Below are 23,631 nucleotides of genomic sequence, written 5' to 3' on the forward strand. Positions count from 1 at the left end.
GGTCACACAGCTAAGATGGGTCTCAACCCCATCTACAGGCCTGGTTCTATCCACTGAGTCATCTAAATGTCTCCTCTTCTGCAGTTTTTTTTTTTAAACCCATACCTTCCTATTGGCTCCAAGGCAGAAGAGTGGTAAGGTCTAGGCAATGGGGGTCAGTCAAGTGACTTGCCCAGGGTCACATAGCTAGGAAGTGGCTGATGCCAGATTTGAACCTAGGACCTCCCCATATCTGGGTCTGGCTCTCAAACCACTGAGCTACCCAGCTGCCCCTCTTCTGTAGTTCTGAAGCTGAAGTCCATGGACTAGGTCTTAAAAAAAATTTTAATAACATATTTCACTATGTTTCCCTCTGTAATCTTCCTAGCTGGGTGACCCTGGGCAAGTCATTTAACCCCCATTGCCTAGCCCTTACCACTCTTCTGTCTTGGAACCAATACACAGTATTGATCCTAAAATGGAAAGGATTAAAGATTAAAAAGGATTAAAAAAAGGATTCTTGCTCTGTACTCAATCCAATCACATCATCATTATTTTTCAAATCCAGTCTCAAATCTCAACCTTTCCAAGGAATCCATAATTAGTCTCTCCCCTCCCTGCTTGTCCAAAGGGCTTATTATAATTATGTGATGGAAACTAATTATAATCATACATAATACTGTCTTGTGTGCCTGGCTAAGTGCAAGTCTTGTCATCTAACTAGCCATAAAGTCTTTCTTGAGTCTTTAAATATCCTGCCTTCCTTCCCTAGTCCTTAGCATGTGAGGCACCTAGGAAGGGTTAATAAAAATTTGTTGAAGATACTTTTAGAAAAAAATCAAAGGCAGATAGTATCTAGTTATCCACTGTGTAGTAGCTAAAATGGACAAGCAACAATAGCAACAGTTTTTTGTTAAGACTTTCTTTTTTGTTTATTCCCCTCTTCGTTCATTCAAATAAAAGCATTTAGGAGAAGCTAGGGGGTACAATGGGCAGAGTGCTAGGCCTGGAGTCAGAAAAAATCATCTTTTTGAGTTCAACTATGGCTTCAAGACATTTACAAGCTGAAGGGCACCCTGTTTACCTCAGTTTCCCCATCTGCAAATTGAGCTGGAGAAGGAAAAGGCAAACCACTGATATCTCTGCCAAGAAAACGCCAAATAGTGTTACAAAGAGTTGGACATGATTGAAAAAATGGAATGAATGAGATTTATACATGACTATGTAAAATCTTTTTTCTTGCTGATGAATCAACCTTCAAAACTAGAATTCCTTTTTCAAGTCACTTTTCTAAAATGTAATTTAATTTTTAAAAACTTACCTTCCATCTTAGAACCAATACTCTATTACTCTGCATTGGTTCTAAGGCTGAAGGGCTGGGCAATGGGGGTTAAGTGACTTGCCCAGGGTCACACAACTAGAAGGAATAGATTCTGAGCAGAAGCTGATCTAGATAGAGCCCAAGGCAAGCAAATCCTCCTGGAAGTACTGAGCTTCCAGGAAACTCAGTCTTGTAGTATCACCCCTTAGCTTGAAAACCCCTCTGATAGAACAGGAGGACTGAGATGAAATCTTGTGGGCATACTTGTTTTCATGGAATCCAGGAACTTAAAAAAATATTACTACTATATTATTTGACACAAAAAAGGGTAAGGACTCCAGATCTAACCTAACACCATTATTTTACAGATCAATCAGAGAATGCTATAATGAAAGAAAAGCCCAGAAGTGACTTGTACAAGGTCACCCAACAAGCAACTTGCCAGGCAGGGCTTGCATTTGATGTTATCAAGGTTTTATTCCTCACCTCTCACTCTTCCCTCTTAAAAACAAAACCTCCAACTAGCCAAGGTCTTTCCTCAGCTCTTCCTATGGTTCAGTAGTTTGCCAAAATTTCCTTCTCCAGCTCATATAATAGATGAGGAAACTGAGGTCAATAGGGTTAAATGACTTGCTTAGGGTATTGAGTCTGAGGGCAGATTTGAACTCTGCCAAACTAGCTCTCTTTCTCAACTCTATTAAATTGATTTTTATTAGACTGGTGCAGAAGCTTCTGAAAGAAAATGTAGTGATAGTCTCTCGGTGACCGAGAGTGACTATTGTCTTTGTGCATTATCATCTATTGATGTACCCTTATGTGGCTTTGAAGTCCAAAGGCTGAGGCGCAAAGTTTGTGGCACATGGGGCATGGGACGCCAGTTGTTATAGATTTAGCCCTCAAATGGGTCCTTGGAATAGCATCCATATCCTACTATTCTCACTTAAAAAAAAAAAAAGCAACAACCCTTATGTTCCATCTTAGATCAATTCCATGTGTTGCTTCCAAGAGAGAAGAGCAATAGAGGCCAGGCAATAGGTGTTAAATAACTTGTCTAGGGTCATACAACTAGGAAGTGTCTGAGGTCAAATTTGAACCCGGGACTTCCCTGTCTCTAGGCCTGGCTCTCAATCCACTGAGCCCCCCCCCCCCCCCCAGCCCCAATCCATATCCTACCTCTCAAATTTTTACATTTGAGGAAACTGTAGCATAAGGAGGTCAAGTGATTTCCTTGCCAACAATTTATCCAAGTGTTTAATTCATTCCAGGAACTTGAATTAGGAAGACAAAAATGAGATACAGGGGAAGTGGCAGAACTAGCTGTAATTAATAACAATAATGGCTTGTTTTATAGTTTGCAAAGCACTTTACATATGCAATCTCCTTTGAACCTCATGAGCCTTGGGGATCTGTGTGATTATGAGCCCCATTTTACAGATGAGGATGCTGAGGCTGAGAGGCTAAATGACTCTCCCCATCCCCAGGGTTGCACAACTCCAAAGTACATGGAGCCAGGTTTTGACTTCTTGTTTTAGTCAGGCATTGGGGGTGTGGGAGGGGGGCACCTAGATGCCTTCCCAACCCAATTCTCTTTCCACTGCCCCACGCTTTGCCCCAAGGACATGGCTGACCACTCAAAAGTTGGAAGCTGTTTATTGTGTTATCAGCCACTGGAGTCATCTGTATTTCAAAGTACACTGCTGTGAGAAGTAAAACATTAACAGGTCTCAGGCCATGCTCCTGAAATTTGTCAGTGGTCAGTGAGAGTTGGCTGCAGCTGAAGGACTTTTCCCTCCTCCAGTCTGCTTTAGAGAAAGCAGATCAACAGGTAGAAAAGAAATTCTCAGGCTAAGCCCAGGCTGATTATGCGGGGCCCCGAGGCACTGGAGGACAGGCAGTCCCTCTCAGTCCCACACCAGGGAACAATACAACTGTCAGGTCAAGTGTATGGAGGGGGAGGCCCCTGCCGGGCAGCTGGGAGAGAAAGCAGCCGACAGCTCCACTCCCAGCAGCTGAGGGAACTTTAGCTTACAGTGCATACATTAAGACTCCTCAAAGGCAGGATTGTTAGGGGGGCGCCTTCCTTCTAAACCGAGGGTGCTGCCCACCCTTATACGACAATCTTGTTTTAAGTTCCACCTCGGAGGACCCTCAGAGGGCCAGGAACTGTCACAGAGCTGGGAAAACCACCACGCCTAAGCTGCTCAGCCTCCTTAGAGCTCCCCACCTCGGTCACAGAAAGCCCAGATCTCTTTCTATGGGAATTCAAAAGAATATCCTCCGGGAGGCCTTTCTCTAGTCTACAGATGGCAATCTGCCTTCTGATTGATTCTGCTGCCATTCTTTTGGTTCAATAATTTCTCAAAAAACAAAACAAAAAACCACGAGGTCCCAGAGAGGTGCTTCCGTCCATTAACTTTAAAAAAAAAAATTCTTATTGGTATCTTTTGATTCCTCCCCCCCCCCCAATCATCTTCAGTTCCTATTACAGACCGCCCTTCCCCCCACTCCTGCCCTCCCCAAAGGACCTTTTCTAGTCCCCAAGCACAAAAGTAAAGGTGGCAGAAAAACCCATTCAGAAGTCCAGGCAAAGTTCCCCACGCATTCTCCCACCTCAGTTATATCAGCATAAGAAAAGGCAGCCTTTACCTGGTATAGTCCCCTTTGGCTTCCTGCGAAGAGAAGGGGAGGCAGAAAACAAAATGAAAACGGGGTTCTTGCCATTTCACTGGTAGAACATCCAACAGATCAGAGCAATCCTGCGGGCTCCCATTCCTTCCCCCCCCTTCCCCCCAGCACTACTTTCTCCCAACTAAGAGTGCAGCCTCCAGTGCAGCAGAGTTAGCAAAGGTTAGGACCTGGGGAAGCATGCATGCTTTCAAACAAGAGAGCGTCTTCCGGCTGGGCTCCGAGGGAGGAGAATCTGGCCCCGAGACAGCCAGGTTTTGTTATTGTTAAATGGAGAGACAAGAATTGGTGAGCAAGCACTACTAATGAAGTCTCATTTCTCAAGCCCGGCTGACTAAATTTGTATTGTATACATTTGTACGCGAGGGCTGGGAACAGCCTTCATGAGCCCCCGGGAGCCAGGCGCCAAACACATACAGGTCTCTTATTCCCAACGGCAGCAGGAAAAACCTGGCGTATTTTCTGGTTAAAGGAACCTTCAAGGATTAAGGGGGGAATCGGTTCGTCCGACTCAAAAGAGAAACGAAGGCAGGCGAAGGTGACGGTATTTGAATGAATTGTCAGCGCAGCACTTACATATTACCAACTGCGAAGCCCGAGAATCCAAGAAAAAGAACGGCAAAGTTCTCTCCCAAGAGTTTGTTGGCTCTCGGTTTGGCTTCGTTTCCAAAGCAGGGGCTCACACTTGTCCATTTACAATCAGAGAGAAAGCACACAGCGGGCACCCCACACACTACTCGGCAAACTCCTCCAAGCCAAGACCAAGGAGCCACACTCGGAATTTGCCGGCCCGATCCCTCCCGGACGAGGATATTCCAGGGGGAGGGAGCGTTGCAAGCGGAGGGCTCAGCAATCTAACAATGATCAGGACAGGCTCGAGTTTCAGGCTGCAAGCAAAGGGTTGCAAGCCCATGAAGTGCCAGGAAATGCACACATTTTGGTTGCAGGCAGCAAAAAAAGTACGGGTCGGTGGTGGGGAGAGGGAGGGGCAGGTCGGAGGTAGCAAGCCAGAGGGGAGCTCTTACCTGCAAAATGAGCGCGGCTAACTTGAAGACTGTTTCACTTTCTACCTCGATCTGGCCCTGTGGGCAAAGGATAGAGAACGTCACCGAAGCTCATCCCCAGACCTCTCCTCAGCTTCCTCAGCTGCCGCAGCCCCCGGCCGCCCAGTCCGAGCCCCGGTCACCGTTCAGCGCCTCCTGCTTACAACCTTCCGTGGACTGTACCATTGCGGTGGGAACGGAGGGGGGGACAGTGAGGGAGGAAAAGAGAGCCACAGAAAATCTCCCAAATTAAAGCCTTACCACCCCGGTCAGGGATTTGAGCACATACCAACTTCAGGGAAAGTGATCGGGGAGCAGAATTCTGGAAGAGGCAGGCTTGGAGTCCCCTTAAAGTGAATTACTCCTTTCCTCCTATAATTCCTCCTCCACCCCCACCTCCCCGCCGCCCCGAGCCTTGCAGGTTTTGCCAGATTGCTTGGCGCTCCACTGTTTCCCCAAGATAATATTTCTCTGCTGTATAGGTTAAATGAGTTCGTGTACAATGAAACCGATCAGACTTTTGGGGGGGACACCTTGGAATCGATATGTCTAACCTGGCAGGTAAAGCGTGTCAGCGTGCCGCTTTTGGAAATATTACAGCGAAAGCGTCCAGCCCATTGAACTTCCTTTGCGATTGAGGTTTTGGACAGGGTAGTTTGGGGAATTTTAATCTCGAGAGATTTTCTCACTCTTTGGCCAGAAAAAGCAAGGTGGAGCATAAAAAGCACCTGGTGTGGTAGCTTTAATACCTGTTTGTGACCGACTCTTCCTGACTATGGACCATACAAGCCATGGGGATTTTTGACCAAATTTCCATCTCCGGTGGATTATGGCCAACAGGGGTTAAATGACTTGTCCTAGATCATGACTAGGGAAGTATCCAAAGCCAGATTTGAACTCATCTATCCTGACTCTAGGTCCAGTATTCTATCCACTGAGCCATTTAGCTCCTTCCAATAGTTAGGGCCATAGATCTCAACTAGAAGGGATCTCAGACCTAATTTCATTTTTTTAGTTTGGGAAACTGAGGCTGAGGGGGCTTGTGTTTTGCCCTAGGTCACCCAGGTAGTTAGTATCACAGGTGGGATTTTAATCTAGTTTCTCCCCTGTCAGAGCCAATCTCCCATAGCTAGAAAGCATTCCCTCCTCACCCCTTCCTCTTAGAACTTTCAGTTTTTTCTTACATGAAACCTTTTTTGGTTTCCCGTTATGACCAGTTCCTCATTTTCTAAAATACTTTAATCCTTTTTGGATTCAGTTCTGTATTTTTTTATTTTTTGTTTTGGTTCCATAGCTACCTCCCCCTCCAACACACAGTCCCCCCCTTCTCCCTAACGTACAGTCTCCCCAGGTCGTAAACTCTTCTAGCCAACCTGCAATAGTTTGCTTTTGTATCTCCAATAATCAAATACACAATAGGCTATCAAAAAAAAAAAAAACACCTTACTGGCAGTCTTAGAATGGATACTATTATCAGTTCCAGGACAAAAGAGAGGCAAGAGCTAGGCAATTTGGGGTTGTGACTTGCCCAGGGTCATACAGCTTTAGGAAGTGTTTGAGGCCACATTTGAACCCAGGCCTGGCCTGGTTCTCTATCCACATGATAGGCTCTTTAAAAAGAGTGTTTTGGGGAGCAGCTGGGTAGCTCAGTGGTTTGAGAGCCAGACCCAGATATGGGGAGGTCCTAGGTTCAAATCTGACCTCAGCCACTTCCTAGCTATGTGACCCTGGGCAAGTCACTTGACTGACCCCCATTGCCTAGCCCTTACTGCTCTTCTGCCTTGGAACCAATACACAGTATTAACTCCAAGATGGAAGGTAAGGGTTTAAAAAAAAAAGAGTGTTTTTTAAAAACATTATCATAGTTTCCTCCAATATCCCTACCCTTCCGAATCTCAGAGACTCATTCTATAGCATTAAAAAAAGAGAGAGAGAAAAAATAAGCATAATAGATCATTACATTGAAAAAGTCTGAAAATCTGTGCTATGCACAATACTTGTAGACTTTCTAGCTCTGCAAAGCAGTGGGGTAGGAGCCAGAGATTCTTCATAAATGCTTGTTGATTAGTTAGAACGCTAGCTCCTTTAAAGCAGGAACCCCCACTCCCACCCCTTTTGCTTTTCTTTGGAATCCCTGAGCTGGCACAGAGTAAGCACTAATAAATGTTTATCAACTGATAGCTAATTTCCACTCTGTCCTTGAGCTGAAGTTTCTTGGAGATGGCCACTAAGGTCCCTTCCGGCTCTAAATTTTTGATCCAATTGTCAATTAATTTCATTAAGTATTTCTTGAGTACCTACTAAGGGCCAGACCCTAAAGGATCTTTTGTTTATGAAAATCACCCAGTGGTTCTGCTCTCATTGGTGTCACTAATCCCTTCAGAATTGCAGATCAAATCCCACCCTTTCCTGCCCATCTGGCTCAGCACTAGTCTGAGTCCTAAAAAATGAATATGTAGGCATAAACACACATACACCCACATATACAAGGGCACTATGAATTTATGTTTATATACACACTTAGAGATAAATCTATGGAAACAGCAAGAATACATTATTTCTAACCACAGCATATACAGTGAGGGTGCAATACTTGTTTAGAAAAATTCTGGGGGGAGCTGGGTGGCTCAGTGGATAGAGAGCCAGGCCTAGAGATGGGAGGTCCTAGGTTCAAATCTGGCCTCAGACACTTCCTAGCTGTGTGACCCTGGACAAGTCACTTGACCCCCATTGCCTATCCCTTACCACTCTCCTGCCTTGGAACCAATACTTAGTATTGATTTTAAGGTGGATGGTAAGGGAAAAGAAAAGAGAGGAGGGAAGAGAAGAGAAGAGAAGAGAAGAGAAGAGAAGAGAAGAGAAAAAGATGTGCCCCTCTGTGGATTTCAGACCACAACTTGAGCCCTCAAAAAAACAATTCCACAAGATATGTTCTCTTTGCTTAAGTCATCAACAAGGACCACCTGAATGTGTAGCTTGTTAACAGGGGAGCATGAACTGAGAAGCAAAGGTCCTGGGAATGTGTCCTGCATCTCAGCTTCCTCCTACCCACCACCTGTTAGCTGGGGGTTGGAGATTTTCCTAGAACGATTCCAAATGACATGGAGGGAAGTCAAGGGATTGAGGTAATTGCATCCAGGGATGAAAATCATGTAGTTGAAGGCTAAATCTGTAATTGGCAGGTTGAGAGAAGTAGGGCTTAGAGAAGGAGAGGGAGAGAATCCAGAATTTTCAAGCAGGATTTGTGAAAGGGCTTTTTTCCTCCTCCATTAAATCTCCCCTTTCATTCATGTTGTTAAAACACACACATGTATCCAGTGTTAGCATCATGGTAATTATCAATCTTCATTCAGATCTCAAAATGAAAGCAAGTCTGTTCACCCCTCTAGCACCTAGATGTTGCTTCTGAAACTTTTTAGGGAGCCCAGTCCATATCCCTAAGTATAGAACGTGGTCCCAAGTTTTTGCTGTTTTGGGGGGATTGTCACTTCTGCAACATCGGAATTCTAAGCTCTTCTTGGATCTATAGAGGCTGATTAAAAAATCAAAGGGAGTTGGGAAAGACTGAAGGAATCAATTGTCATCTCTGTCTTTCAGCACCTAGGTCATAATTTCCTAACCTGATGAAAAAAGATCCAGCGATAAATGCAAAAATGGGCCTGGCATGACTATCAAATGAAATTTGAGGAAAGTGAAATTCCATAAGTTCCAAGAGAAGAAGCTCCCAGAGGAGGGGGTGGGGGGGAAGAACAGGGAAATGAGAAACACTCTGATCAGAATATGATCCAAGCTCGAGTTCGAAAAATGAACTTCAGAAGGATGACCTCTGCTCGCAATAGAAAAGTCAATCAAAAGCTGAAATCTTTGAGAGAGGATATTAAATGGAAGCTGTTAAAGAGAGCTGGAAATGAAAATGGATATTGAAAACAACACCCACCTCATCCCCCTTTTACCCTGGAGATATTCAGGCTTGGTTTTGAACAATGAATGCACAGTTTTGCCTAGGGAATTATTTTGGAACGGCTTCAAATATATATATTTTTTCTTTTCTTCTCTATGTGCATGTTGTTCTATTCAGTAGAAGGCAAATTCCTTGAGGGAAAGGACAATTTTTTTTCAACTCTTGCCTTCTGAAGGGGGAAAGGAATAAGTATTTAAAAAACAAAACCAAACCTTTATTTTCTAGCCTAGTAACATCTGTAAGACAGAAAGGCAAAGCCTAGGCAATGGGGTTTATGTCTTGCCTGGGGCCACATAGCCAGGAAGTATATGAGGTCAGATTTGAACCCAGGTCCTCCTGATTCCAGGCCTGGCTCTCCATCCACTGAGAGAACTATGTGGCCTCTTGACTTGTGGAACAAACCACGGTCATATAAGGCATACCTTTGGGCCTCAGACAGTTTTAGGGTTCTGATTGGTAACTTATTTTGGGTGACTCATTCTGACTCTGGGAGAGTCACTTTTTCCTTTGTGTGTCTTCATTAGACCATCTTAAATGGAGATTAATAATAGTTACTCTTCCCCAGAATGTGGTGAAATTTAATTAAGACTTAGAATGTGGAAAGTTAATTAAGACGTGGAAAGAACTGGAGAATTTCATGGATTAACTACAAAGGACGGAAGGATTGGTGTGCCATTGGTTGGGCTCACTGCCAGCAGGGAATGAGCTCACACCTGGTTACTACAACCGAGAGAAAGAGATGTCTCTGAACTGCAAAGGTAATGGGATCCTTCAGTATGACTAAGACTGCCAAGAGTGGACAAAGAGAACTCAAGAAGTGAATCAGATGACATGGCTCAGTGCACAAGAATAATTGGGAATCATTTCCCCCGTGAGAACAGAGTCCAGGGAGTTGTGTTTGACTGCCTTCATTCAGGGGATTGTAACTTTAGGGTAAGAAGGAGTATGGAATTGATGCACCCTCTGGGTCATGGGTCTGAGTTCCAAGATGGCAATTAGCTATTGTCTGTGGCCTCTTGGTCTTCTGGAACAAACCAAGGTCATGGCATTGCCTCCATTTCCATGTGTGGGGTCTCTTCCCAGAACCATAGAAATAACATCTAAGCACTGTGAAAAATCTTGTAGATTCATTCTATGGGCACAAGAGGAAGGGGGCAGTTAGACCGCACAGTGGATAGAGTGCCAAATTTGGAGTCAGGAGGACTGGGGTTCCAATCTGGTCTCAGACCAAGCTATGTGACCTTGAGCAAGTCACTTAATAATCCCAATTGCCAAGACCTTGCCACTCATGTTTTGGGATTAATACTAAGACAGAAGGTAAAGAGGAGGAGGAGGAGGAGAAGGAGGAGGAGGAGGAGGAGGAAGAAGTAGAAGAAGAAGAAGAAGAAGAAAGAAGAAGAAAGAAGAAGAAGAAGAAGAAGAAGAAGAAGAAGAAGAAGAAGAAGAAGAAGAAGAAGAAGAAGAAGAAGAAAGAAGAAGAAAGAAGAAGAAGAAGAAGAAAGAAGAAGAAAGAAGAAGAAGAAGAAGAAGAAAGAAGAAGAAGAAGAAGAAGAAGAAGAAGAAGAAGAAGAAGAAGAAGAAGAAGAAGAAGAAGAAGAAGAAGAAGAAGAAGAAGAAGAAGAAGAAGAAGAAGAAATAATAAAAGGCCATGTGGTGGAATACTTGGGTCCAGAAGTTTGGGGTTCAAATCCTGTTGGAGACTGCATTTGCTGTGTGACTTAACCTAGTCAATCTCTAGATCTTTGCTCTGACTGTCCCCTCACTTCCGTGCTTAAAATGTATTTCACTTCCTCACTTGGATAGGGATATCAACTGGACCTGGGACTTCCCTGATACAGAGAACTTCTAGGTGAGGGAATTCCCTTTCCCAGGAACCTTTTAGCACAGCCTCAGCTACTTTAAACTCTTAGAGAGCTGCCTATAACGATCTGCCAAGAGTCCCAGACCTATGTGCTTCCTGGTTCTGGAGATCTGTTTCTAGGAAGAAAATCCAAAGGCCAACCTGGGGTCAGACCCTTGACACAGAGAAGCCCTTTAAATTCCATAATCATTCCTGCTCCAAACCTATAAACTTCTTAGAATTCCTAGTTTCCTTCAAAGCTCAGTTCGGGTCTTTCCTAATCCTTCCCCAGCTTGTTAATGACCCCCCCCCCAACCACACTCCCCTAAAATTACCAATACTGACTTTGTACCCAGGTATTTTTACATAAGTTTCTTGAAGACAAGGACTGTTTTATTTATCTTCAGGGTCTAGCGCCATTCCTGGTATATAGGAGGTGCTTAATAAAGACTTGTTGAGTTGAGTGACTGGTAAAATGGTCTCTTTAGTATTCTGTAGGGTGGTAGAAAGGATCAAATGAGATGGGTATAAAGTATGAAAAACCCTTTGCCAATCTCATTGTTATTGAGTCAAGCCTAACTCTTTGGGATCCCATTTGGGGTTTTCTTGGCAAAGATACTGGAATGGTCTGCCATTTCCTTCTCCAACTCATTTGACAGTTGAAGAAACTGAGGCAAACAGGGTTAAGTGACTTACCCCGGTTCCTTGCTATTAAGTGTCTGAGGCCAGAATTTGAACTTGAGTCACTCTGAGTCTGGCCCTCCATTCACTGGACCACCTTACTGCCTTTTGCAAACCTTAAAGTGCTCTTATTTCCCTCTACCCTTCTTCATTGGCATGGGGAATGCCCAAGTGGCAACTCCTTCCATCTAGACATTTGTTGTAATTTTTTTAGTCTTAGAGAGCTGCTGAGGGCCAATGAGAGATCATGTGACTTTGCCCGTAGTTAGTACCTGTCATGGAATTCTGAACTTCCTGGCCCGATAGCCAGTCCTCTATCATGCCTCCTTATCTCTTTCTCTCTCTGTCTCCCTCTCTCCCTTTCTCTCTCTCTTTGTCTATCTCATTCTCTCTCTCCCTCTTCTGTCTTTGTACCAATTCTAAGATAGAAGAACAGCAAGGGCCAGGCAAATGAGGTTAAGTGAGTTGTCCAGGGTAGTGTCTGAGGCCAATTTGAACCCAAGACTTCCCATTTCTAGAAGTGGTTCTCCATTCTCTGTGCTACCCAGCTTACCTCCTTCTGCTGACCTCTTAAATGCTAGATAAATGGCTTAACCTATATGAAGGGCAGAATTAGTATAATCGAAAATGACCAAAAGAAGGGCAGCTAGGAGGCATGGTAGATAGAGTGCCAAACATGGCACTCTATAAAGACTCATCTTCCTAAGCTCAAATTTGGCCTCAGATACTTACTAGTTGTATGACCCTGGACAAGTCACTTAATCCTATTTACCTCAGTTTCCTCACCTATAAAATGAGTTGGATTGGCATGCCCAATCACTTCCACCCTCTTTGCTAAGAAAAACCTGAATGGAGTCATGAAGAATCAAACACAACTGAGCAAGTGAGCACTAAAAGACCAGCAGAAGTCCCTAGTCTTCTTTCACAGAATATCCTATAAAAATCTTCTTTCTACCTTAAGCAATCAATCAGAGTAGGTCATTCTGCTCCTGAGTTTTCCTTTGGGTATTTTGTGTCTTGGGAAAAGACCACATAGGGGTAGTTAGATGGCTCAGTGGATAAAGAGCCAGGCCAGAAGATGTGAGGTGCTGAGTTCAAATGTGGCTCAAGACACTTCCTAGCTGTGTGATCCTAGGCAAGTCACTTAACTCCAATTGCTTAGCCTTTACCATTGACCTTGGTACCGCTACTTCGTATTAATTCTAAGACAGAAAGTAAGGGTTAAATAAAGAAAAGAAAAGACTATGTAGGTTCTAGACCTAAAGCTCCCACATGGAAAAGTGTGGAGACACAAAAAATCTGATTTCAAGGGCTATTTGTAAAATCCCCAAATCAGATTTCATTGAAATGTATCTATAAAAAATTAGGCTCTGACATGAGCTGCAATTTGAAATTCACTCCAAGTCTCTTTAAAGGAGAACAGGATGTACAAGAAAAACAATCGCAGGTTTGAATCAATGACATTCATCCTCTGGAGTCCAAGTTACTGATGAGAGAGAAGGAGGGAACATACTACTAGTCCAGACATGGGAGCTGCCCATTGGCACAAAACCATCACAGGATTCCTGATGTTGGCATGTAGGCTTGAGCATGACCTTAATTGTTTTCTCTCATGTTGGATTGGGTCACAAGAGGAAAATGGTAAGTAATTGTCAGATAAGCTATAAGCAGGAAGCTGAGGGTCACTTCTGTTCTAAAGAGAGAAAACTGGAAGGAAGTCAAAAGTAAGAGCTTTCGATGTAGAGCTTTTCTGAAGTTTAGGTGGCCATAGCACCAAGGAATGGGTCAAATAGACTCCAATGTTTCCCACTTCCATGTTGTCGCTGATGGCAGCTGATGCTCCACAGAACATACAGTAGAACTGTGAAACATCAGGATCGTGAAACATCTCCACCATTTCTATCGAGATGAACTTTCCCCACTCTTCCTCAATAGGATACATCATTTGAAAAATGCTCCATGGGTAGGATCACCACTTTGAGGATAAGCTTATATAAATTCACAGGCTCAAGTTAAGTCAAGTAAAATCACTAAGTGCCAGGAAATTCCTAAAGTGCAGTTCTGACCATGGTACCCCCCCACCCCATTCAATAAACTCTCAATGGCTCCCTATTGCCTCCAGAATTAAATATAAAAAATCTTCTGTAGGGCTTAAAAAAACAAAACAAAACCCTTCCTTTCTGTCTTAAAATTGATACCAAGTATTGGTTCCAATAAAATTGATACTAAGGGGGGAGGGCAGCTGGGTAGCTCAGTGGATTGAGAGTCAGGTCCAGAGATGGGAGGTCTTGGGTTCAAATCTAGTCTCAGACACTTCTCAGCTGTGTGACCCTGGGCAAGTCACTTAAACCCCATTGCCTAGCCCATACCACTCTTCTACCTTGGAACCAATACACAGTATTGATTCTAAGATGAAAGGTTCAAAAAAAAAAAAGAATTGATACTAAGTGCTGGTTCCAAGGGCAATAAGGGCAATGGAGGTTAAGTGACTTGGCTATGGTCACACACTTAGGAAGTGTCTGGGGCCAGATTTGACCTATTATTCCTTAATCCTAGTGCCTTCCCTCAGAGATGGTTTCCAATTTATCCTTTTTATATTTGGCTTGTACATGGTTGTGCTCATAGTTGTCTCTATCCTGGAGAGATGGGATTTTTTTTTCTTTCTTACATCCCCAGAATTTAGCACAGTTCCTGGCACAGAGCAGGTGCTTTTTGAGGAGCAGCTTGGTGGCTCAGTAGATAGAGAGAAGGCCTGAAGACAAGAGAGATCCTGGGTTCAAACATGGTCTCAGAAATGTCCTAGCCCTGTGACTCTGGTCAAGCCGCTTAATCTCAGTTGCCTAACCCTTACCATTCCTCTGCCTTGGAACGGTGTTTAGTATTGATTCTAAGACAGAAGAAAAGGGTTTAAAAAACAAACAACCAACCAACTGCTTGTTAACTTGACTAGATGACTATGTGCCAAGCACTGTGCCAATGGTTGGAGACAGAAGAAAGGAAACAACAATTCCTGCCCCAACTCCTAAATCTCCAACCACCTCCCCAAAACCTCCTGTCTAGTCTTGTATACTTTGGAGATAGTACTGCAGTTACTCTAGTCTTATACACTTTCTCTCCTTATTCCATTTAGGTGAGCCTGTTCGAATTGTGAAGAATTTCTCTCTTCCCTCCTCCCAACATCTAGATGTTTTCCTCACCCTGGCGTAACTCTTGAATCAATACATTTTCCAAGCAAGGGGGTAAATATGTGTGAGAGGTGCCTAGAAAGGAGAGATGTGGGGGACCTCTGAGCAGAAGCAGGAGGCCCAAGGCAGGTTGGGAGGCTTACAGAGGTCAGGCACCACCGTGCCTCCCTCGGCACTAGAGTTCCAGAGCAGCCACATCTGGCAAATCCAGCCGGGAGACAATTGGACCACAGATGAATAACCATCATTAAACAAACACCCAGGCCCTGCTCTGAACTTCTGCATTTACCCAGGGCCCATTAGGAGATTACAAACACAGTAGACATTAATTACAGCATTCTAATTGCTTAAATGCTTCTGGCAGTGATGCAGAATTGCAATTTGGTTTGGTAGCAGGAAAGATTCTAGGGGAAAACGAGTCCTCCGAAAAGGGGGTGTGTGGGGTAGATGCGAGATGCTCACAAGAAAATAAGGGACCGCTGGAGCTAGAAAATGGGAGAAGAGGGGGAGAGAAGGAAGCAGATGGCCAACACTGCCATGCCGGTCAGCAACGGCCAGCCTTTGTAACTGTGCATCTAATTAAACACATTTCTCTCATTCTGATCCTGGAGGGGACTAATATGCCCCATTGTGCTCTGGGTTCCTTCCCATACCAGTGTGAGCTTCTAAACCAGGCTCCCAGGGTGACATCATTCCACCTCCATTCACTGATTGAATCTGGATTCTATTTCAATATTTGGGGTTCCATGCTATAGTACTTTAAAAAAAAGTGTTTTGTTTTTTTTTAAACCCTTGCTTTCTGTCTTAGAATTGATACTGTAGACTATAATTGTGTGACTCTGGGCAAGTCACTTCACCCCACCACCTAGCCCTTACCCCTCTTCTGCCTTGGAATCAATATTCAGTAGTTTTTCTTTAAAACCCTCACTGTGTATTGTTTCTAAGGCAGAAGAGGGCTAAGAATAAGGCAAAGGGAGTTAAGTGACTTCCCCAGGGTCACACAGCTAGGAAGTGTCTGAGGCCAGATTTGAACTCCAAACCTTCCATCTCTATGCCTGTTTCTCAATCCAATGAGCCATCTAGGTTACTCTTGTATTTCCTTTTAGTTAAAATAATTTTAGCTCACATTTACATGGCAATTTAAGACTTAGAAAGCGCTTCATCTCATTTGATTCTTAAGAGCCACCCTTTGAGGTGGATGCTATTGTCAATTCCATTTTCCAGATGTATAAATGGAGAATCAGAGATTATAATGATTTGTTTATGGTTACATAGCTAATACCAGGCCTCAGATACTTACTAGCTTCGGGACCCTGGGCAAGTCACTTAACCATATTTACTTTGGTAAATGAGCTAGAGAAGGCAAGGCTCCTAGGTGGTTCAGTGGATTAAGAGCCAGGTCTAGAGATGGGAGGTACTGGGTTCAAATTTGGCCTCAGATACTTCCTAGCTATGTGACCCTGAGCAAGTCACTTGTAACCCCATGTGTCTAATATTATCTAATTATTATTAATTATCTAATAATATCAATATGCAATATTGATTCCAAGACAAAAGATAAGAGTTGTTTTTTTTTAATGAGTTTTAATGAGTTTTTTAAATGGAAAAGGAAATGGCAAACCAGTATCTTTGTGATGGGTCAGGCAGGATTGAGACAACAACAGCATAGTTAGTACGTGTTTGAGACAAGAATCGAATTCAGGTCTACAGGCTTCTAAAAAGGTGGCGTCAAAGTCAAATAGAAGTGGGGCCACTAACCCAAACATAAGGATTCCTGTGGGCTACTCACTGACTTAGAAGATGACATATGAACATTACCCATGTTCTATTGTGTTTTTATTTTGTTAAATATTCCCCAATTACATTTTAATCAGGTTCAAGTAGCGCTCAGGAGTGCCGCCAGCAATGTGGCTCTGTCTGACACTTTTCCACCACACCTTGATGCGTTCCTCTTTTAATAATAGCTACCATTTACTTAGCATCTATTATGTCCCAGGCACTGTACTGAGCACTTTGTAAATTATCCCACTCTGGGAGGTAATTGTTATCATGATCCCCATTTTACAGCTGAGGAAATTACGACAGAGATTCAGTGATGTGTCCAAGGCTACATGTCTAGATAGTGTCTGAGGCTGGACTTGAACTCTGTGTTCTGGATGCCAGGCTCAGTGCTCTTCTCTACCACACCACCCAGATGACTCTTTTATAGGTGAAACTATGAGATCACTTTGGCATTTTGATAAGCAAATCAACCTGAACAAGGCCTAAGATCCCCAAGATCTTCTGTGCTTTCTTCTCCTCTTGTCTCCTTTCTTGAAACTTTCTCTCCAGGGCTTCCATGAATTTATTTGTCATTTCTATGTAGATGATTCACAGACCTACTATACATGCAGACCCCATCTTTCCCCGGGCTTGAATCCTGTACACCAAGTGTCCATTGGACATTTGATGGATGTCTCAGAGGCATCATAAACTCAAAATATCCCAAACTGAATTCATGATCTCCCTCTTTACCAGAAATCCTTATCGTATTTTTTGTTTTTCAAACCCTTACCTTCTGTCTTAGAATCAACCCTAATACAGAAGAGTGGCAGTGGCTAGGCAATTGGGGTTAAGGGACTTTCCCAAGGCCACACAGCTAGGAAATGTCTGAGGTCAGATTTGAACTTCAGTCCTCCCAATTCCAGACTTGGTGCTCTAGCCACCAAGCCACCAATCTTCCTCTTACCTTTTCTTTAAAATTAGCTCTGCCAGAAGCAGCTGGGTAACTCAGTGGATTGAGAGACAGGTCTGGAGAAGGGAGGTCCTGGGTCCAAATCTGGCCTCAGCCACTTCCCAGCTGTGTGACGCAGGGCAAGTCACTTAATCCCCATTGCCTAGCCCTTACTGCTCTTCTGCCTTGGAATCAATACACAGTATTGATTTTAAGATGGAAGGTAAGAGTTTAAAAATGAATAAATAAAATTAATTCTGCCCATATTCCTCTCCTTAATACAATTTTGACTCCCTATTGACTCTAGGGGAAAAAGAACCCCAAAACTCTGTTTAGATTTTAAAGGCTTTCTCAACCTGGTCCTAACCTACCTTTCCAACCTTTCAGACTTTGCAATTCAGCCAAATCAGCCTCCTCTATGTTCCAACAACAGGGCACTCTATCTCCTGCTCTGTGGCCCATGCACTGATCAGGTTCCATGCCTGGCATGTGTTCCCTCCTCCCCATAGCTGTCTCACAAGAATCTCTCTCTTTTTCTTCAAGAGGGAGCTCAAGCACTTACCCTCTGTAGGAAATCCTCCCTAATCCCCTTTGCTTCCAGGACCCTCCCACCCAACATGCCTGGTACAGAACTACTTTGTATTTATTCTGGAATGCATGGGCAGGATCCTGGTGAGTGGAGATTGTTTCATTCTCTGTATCCCTTTGAATAACAGAGCCTGACACATAGTAGCGACTCACTAATGCTGGCTGATTGGGTGACTGAATCCTGCCTAATCAGCCAAATTACTAACCATTTAGAAAACTCTTCCTATATAACAATAACAAGGCAATCAAAAACTTCCAGGTAAGTGCAAATATCAACAACATGGAAATAGGTCTTGATCAATGACACATGTAAAACCCAGTGGAATTGCGTGTTGGCTACCGGAAAGGGATGGGGAGAGGGAAGGGAAAGAACACGAATCTTATAATCATGGAAAAATATTCTAAATTAATTAATTAACTAAAAATTTCCAAATTTAACAACAACAACAACAACAAAAAGCTCCTGGGTACTATGTATCTCTTGAGGAATTTAAAATCAACCTGTGTTGACATCTAGATAATCTTGATCAGAAACTATCCTAGTTTTTTCATCCATCAATTAAACATGCCTGCTATGTGTCAGGCAATATGCTAAGTGCTTGGGATACAAAAAAGAGGCAAAAAATAGTCCTTGTCCTCAAGGAGATTACAATCCAGTTTCCTAAAGAATCAGTCATTTCTTTCAGTAGGTTGAATGGAGAGCTTACAACCTATAGTAGTGTCCATGTGTAGCTATTTTGGTCTCCCATTACAAAGGATGAGAATTAGGGGCAACTAGATGGCTCAATGGCTTGAGAGACAAACCTAAGGATGGGAGGTCTTGGGTTCTAGTTTGGCCTTAGACACTTTCTAGCTATGTGACCTTGGGCAAACCACTCAACTCCAATTGCCTAGTTCTTATCACTCTTCTGCTTTGGAACCAATAGCTAGTATCAATTCTAAGATGGAAGGTAAGGGTTTAAGAAAAAAAAGAAAGAAAGGTTAGGAATTGATAATCTTATCTCTGGAAGATTTCCCCTGGAAGAATACTGACATTGACTGGCTTCTCACTGTATGGAAGCCACTGTTGGAAATTTCTGTATGGGAATTACCCTCACTATCAATCCATGAGAATGACAATGGATTTATGAACAGTCATAGGATTCTAGAATTAATGCTGAATTAGAAGAATGCTGAGAAGTCTTCTAATTCAATTTCCTTACTTTACAGACTGGAAAACTGTGGTCTAGGGCTTAAGCAACTTGGTCAAAGTCCCAAAGGTCATAAGTGGCAGAACAGAAAATTGAACTCATCTTCTGTCTCCAAATCTAGAAAGATAGCACAGTAGATAGACTGCTGGTTCAAAAACAGCTTCTGATACTTACTGGCTGTATGACCCACAACAAATCATTTAAGCTCTATTTGCCTCCATTTCCTCAATGGGGCTACTAATAGCACCAATTTCACCGGGTTGTTGTGATGATCAAAGGAGATAGTATTTGGAAGTCACTTAGCTGGCATATAGTAGATATTTAATAAATGCTTGGTCTTTTCTCCTTACCACACTTTCCATTGATCCACACTAGGGGAACATAAAGAGGTTAAGGGACTTGTCCAAGGTCACAAAATTAACAGAATAAGAGTTGAGATTCAAACCCAAGCTTTTCCCACGCCAAGCCCAACACTGTCCACTAAGTGAAATTTTTTCTAGAAGTCAGAATTAATGTGAAATGAGGTCCTTTTTACAGCATCACATCACTTAGCCATGGAACCAAAAAGTTTCAGAAGACTTAAAAATGAATATTAAAGAAAGGGCAATGGAGAGTCATTCCCAGTGGGTATGAACAGGCTGCCACTTTTAACCAGTGAGGAACCTCAAAGAATAGGAATGAAAGAAGTCATTAAGTTTCAGTGGAAAGATCTTAAGGAATTAAGAAGAGAGTGAGATTACTTTCCAGCTGTGTGACCCTGGGTAGGTCACTCAACCCTAACTGCCTAGCCCTTGCCACTCTTCTGTCTTAGAACTGACCCTAAGACAGAAGGTAAAGAGGTTTTTTTTTGTTTTTTTTTTTTTTAAGTGAGAGGAGATAAGGTAGATGCACTTATTGCAGGCAGTCTTCATAAGGATTTCAAGGATTTCGGGGTTAAAACATAAGTTTGTCTTGGGAGTCCTTCTGCTATATTTCTTTAGAAAGCCAAGATTTTAGTCCCCAGGGATACCAATATTTGCCTTGCTACTCAATGTACTAAGGAATTTAATTTGTAAAACCAATTGAGAAAATATCTTGTAGAGCCCTGTTATTCAAGTCCATTGATTTCTAAGTCACTGAGATTTATGATTTTGTATATCCAGATGAAGGTTGTGGCTGCTGGGTCTCTGCTCTCTCTCCAAACATTTACTATAGTGGTTTTAAAGGAAGCTGGTATAGTATAGTTCAAGGAATGCTTGATTAGTAGGGCAGGAGATCTGTGCTGAAGTCCTGCCTCTGATACTACCTGGCTGAGTGATCTTAGGTAAGTGGTTTTACCTTGCTGGCACTCAGTTTCCTCATCCATAAAATGGGAATAATATCTATCCTACCTCCTTCCAAATCCTTAAGGCAGATGGATGTATTATTTTTTAATAACTCAGGTTAATTCAAGAAATTGCTATCTCTGGGTAGATCATTAACATTTGAGATGATGCTGAAATAATATTTGGTTCAAGGAAGCAAATTTGGCAGAGGCAATTCCACATGCATTAGATCCCCTTGATTTGGCCATCATCTTGGATTTCAATAATTCTCAATAAAGTCTTTGGGTGACCATATTGTGAACAATGCCAATATACATTGCCATCATCTTTACCAATGATTTTGGACAAGTCATTCTAATATCTGTGTGCCTCAGTTTCTTCACCTATCAAATGGAGAGAACCCTGACACTGTGTTATATATTTTCTAAGGGTATATGGTGGGGCTAGCAGAGATCTTCCATGTGACAGCTCCTGGACCCACGGGAATAAAAGTGCTATGTGATATTATATATGCCCCTCAGTTTCTTCATTTGTAAAATAGGGATAATATTAGTACTTACCTTCCAGTATAATAATATTTATAAAGCACTTTGCAAATCTTAACACTTTATATAAATGCTGGGTATTATTAGGAGGAAAGGAAATGATAAGCATTTTTATGTAGCACCTATTTTATGTTCCAAGCATTGTTCTAAGTGCTTTAAAAAAACAACAACAAACAACCTAACCTTCTATCTTTGAATCAATATCCATTCTAAAGCAGAGTGGTAAGGACTAGGCATTTGGGGTTAAGTGACTTGCCCAGGGTCACATAGCTAGGAAGAATCTGAGGTCAGATTTGAATCCATGAGCTGTCCCTGTGCTAAGTGCTTTTTCTTTTCTTTTCTTTTTTTTTTTTGCAAATATTACTTCATTTAATCCTTGTTATACCATTGTGCAGTAGGTATTATTATTACTCCTATTTTACAGCTGAAGAAATGGAAGCAAACAGATTAAAGTGACTTGCCCAGGGTCACATACCTAGTAAATGTCTCACTGAATTTGAACTCAGTTTCCTGACTCTAGGCTTAGCCTTTTATCTACCCTGCTGTCCACTGCCTCTATCCCTAGTGTCATCATCACTATATTATTATAAAACATTCCCTTTGATTTTCTAAGTCATGGCTCAGGACAGACTGTCTTCAACTGCTGAATGCAAAGAAACTGGGCAGGACCCGGGATAAGGTAAACCGGTGATTATGAAGCCTTTAAGAGCTCTTTAAAGCAGGATATCAGATTCCTTTGTGCGTCCCCAACTGGCCCATCGCCCAGCATAAGACTCAAGCTGGCTTTGGGGTCAGTGACTTCACTTAGCAAACACTAGTCTTCTGATTGCCAGTTGTTTTAGAAAGGATCCACGCTCACATCTTTTCAGCTAACCCTTCTTGCCACTAATTCAGCCTCGTGGCTGGCTGATGGTTGAAAATATTTTTGTGGTCTTGAAATCCAATGGGGATAAAGATGCTACGGCTTCCTCAAAGTGTAAGGCACAAAGGAAAAACAAACAGGACTGCATGACCAAACCTCTGCCAACTTGGCCAAGGTCGAGGGTTACTGACTGCATTTCAGTTTGGAAACATAGTCCGTTCTCTTGTTGCTGGACGGCACAGAATATCTCCAGCTCACTAGCCATGAATGATTCTTAGCTCAACAGAATTTGCCGGCCAGAGAACTATGTTGTCTTTTCAAATGGGTCTGGTTATAGACAGGGAAGGCAACGATCCCTCTACATATGGGAAATAGTCTTTAAGAGGCATGTTTTCTTTTCTGTATAACAAAAAAGCAGCCCGTGGATTGTTACTTTCGCCGGTGTGGTACAAGGCATACAAACATCTTTCTAGTTATTATGTAATAAGAACAGAAAATATAACATTTTAAATTGTAAAGTGGGCTCAGAGATTTTTCTGGCTCCATTCCACCTTTTTTTTTTTCCAGGCATTGAGTGACTTTGCTAAGGGTACAGCTGTTCAGTGGTATGCACACCCTGCCCCGTCCTCTTCCACAAATAGCCAACTTTTGGTGTTTATGGGGATAATTAACCAGCCTTTGGATTATTCATGCCTTTAATGGTGGCTCTGCCACTTAGGACCAGTGTGACCTTGGGAGCGAAAATCATTCCTCTTTGGGCTTCTTCTGAAAAGGATTGTCTTATACTAAATCAATCAATCAATATTATTAAGGGGGCAGCCAAATGTCTCAGTGAGTAGGGAGTCAGGAGGTCCTGGGTTTAAATCTGGTCTCAGATACTTCCTAATTGGGGCACCCTGGGCAAGTCGCTTAATTCTCATGCCTAGTTCCATGTTGGAGATCCTATGGTATGGCTGCTGGAAGGGGCTGCTCCCTTCTCCCTTGTCACACACACCTGAGGACATTTCTCACATCAATCAATCCTATGCCCAGCAGTCCAATGGGAGCACTTCCTCCCTCTCTTGTGTATTTTCATAAAATCCAAGATTTAAATTTTTGTTCATTCTGGATCTTCCTGTAGTGTAAGGGTTTAGATATCTTTCTGCAAACAGTTCATTCTCTGGATTCAGGAGTTAGAAAGCTTCTTCCCTGAAGATCTTTCTCGAACAAAAATTTAGGGTTTGAAACATAACACTTGTCTGGGGCAAGGGGGAGGCTCATATGCAATGTGAGGATTGTAGTTTGGGCACTTGGTCTCTAAAGGGTTTGCCATCACTGGCCTAGTCCTTACTCTTATGCCTTGGATGTGATACTTTATATTATTTCCAAGGCAGAAGATAAGGATTAGTACTAAAAAAAAAATCCATTTACTAAGCTTTACTGTGTGCCAGGCACTGTGCTAAGGATTGAGGATATAAAAAAGAATCAAAAGACAGTCCCTGCCCTCAAAGAGCTTACCAACCAATAATAATAGCTAACATTCATTTAATATTTGTTATGTACACTTATATAATTATTAGCTATATCCTCACAACTCTTGGATGTAGGCATTATTATTATCTCCATTTTTTAGGTAAAGAAACTGCTGCACAGAGAGGTTAAGTGTCTTGCCCAGGGTCACATAGCTATTAAATTTCATGGGCTTGAACTCAACTCTTCTTTACTCTAGGCAGGGTGCTGCTCTATCTATTGTAC

The 23,631-nt window shown here is 42.6% G+C and overlaps 1 protein-coding gene across 4 annotated transcripts in view; it reads right to left on the bottom strand.

Annotated features, from left to right (window-relative positions):
- The window catches only part of FRMD4B (FERM domain containing 4B), a 395,155-nt gene that overhangs the window by 83,995 nt on the left and 287,529 nt on the right, over nt 1-23,631 (bottom strand). For all 4 annotated transcript variants that reach the window (XM_007500068.3, XM_001372543.5, XM_007500069.3 and 1 more), the window contains 2 exons: nt 5,011-5,067; nt 3,947-3,969 (listed from right to left, as the gene is read on the bottom strand). In XM_007500068.3, the coding sequence (XP_007500130.2) occupies nt 3,947-3,969; nt 5,011-5,067 (80 nt within the window). The remainder of the gene's footprint in view (nt 1-3,946; nt 3,970-5,010; nt 5,068-23,631) is intronic.

The sequence above is a fragment of the Monodelphis domestica genome, chromosome 7, assembly GCF_027887165.1.
Source record: "Monodelphis domestica isolate mMonDom1 chromosome 7, mMonDom1.pri, whole genome shotgun sequence".
Lineage (NCBI taxonomy): Eukaryota > Metazoa > Chordata > Mammalia > Didelphimorphia > Didelphidae > Monodelphis > Monodelphis domestica.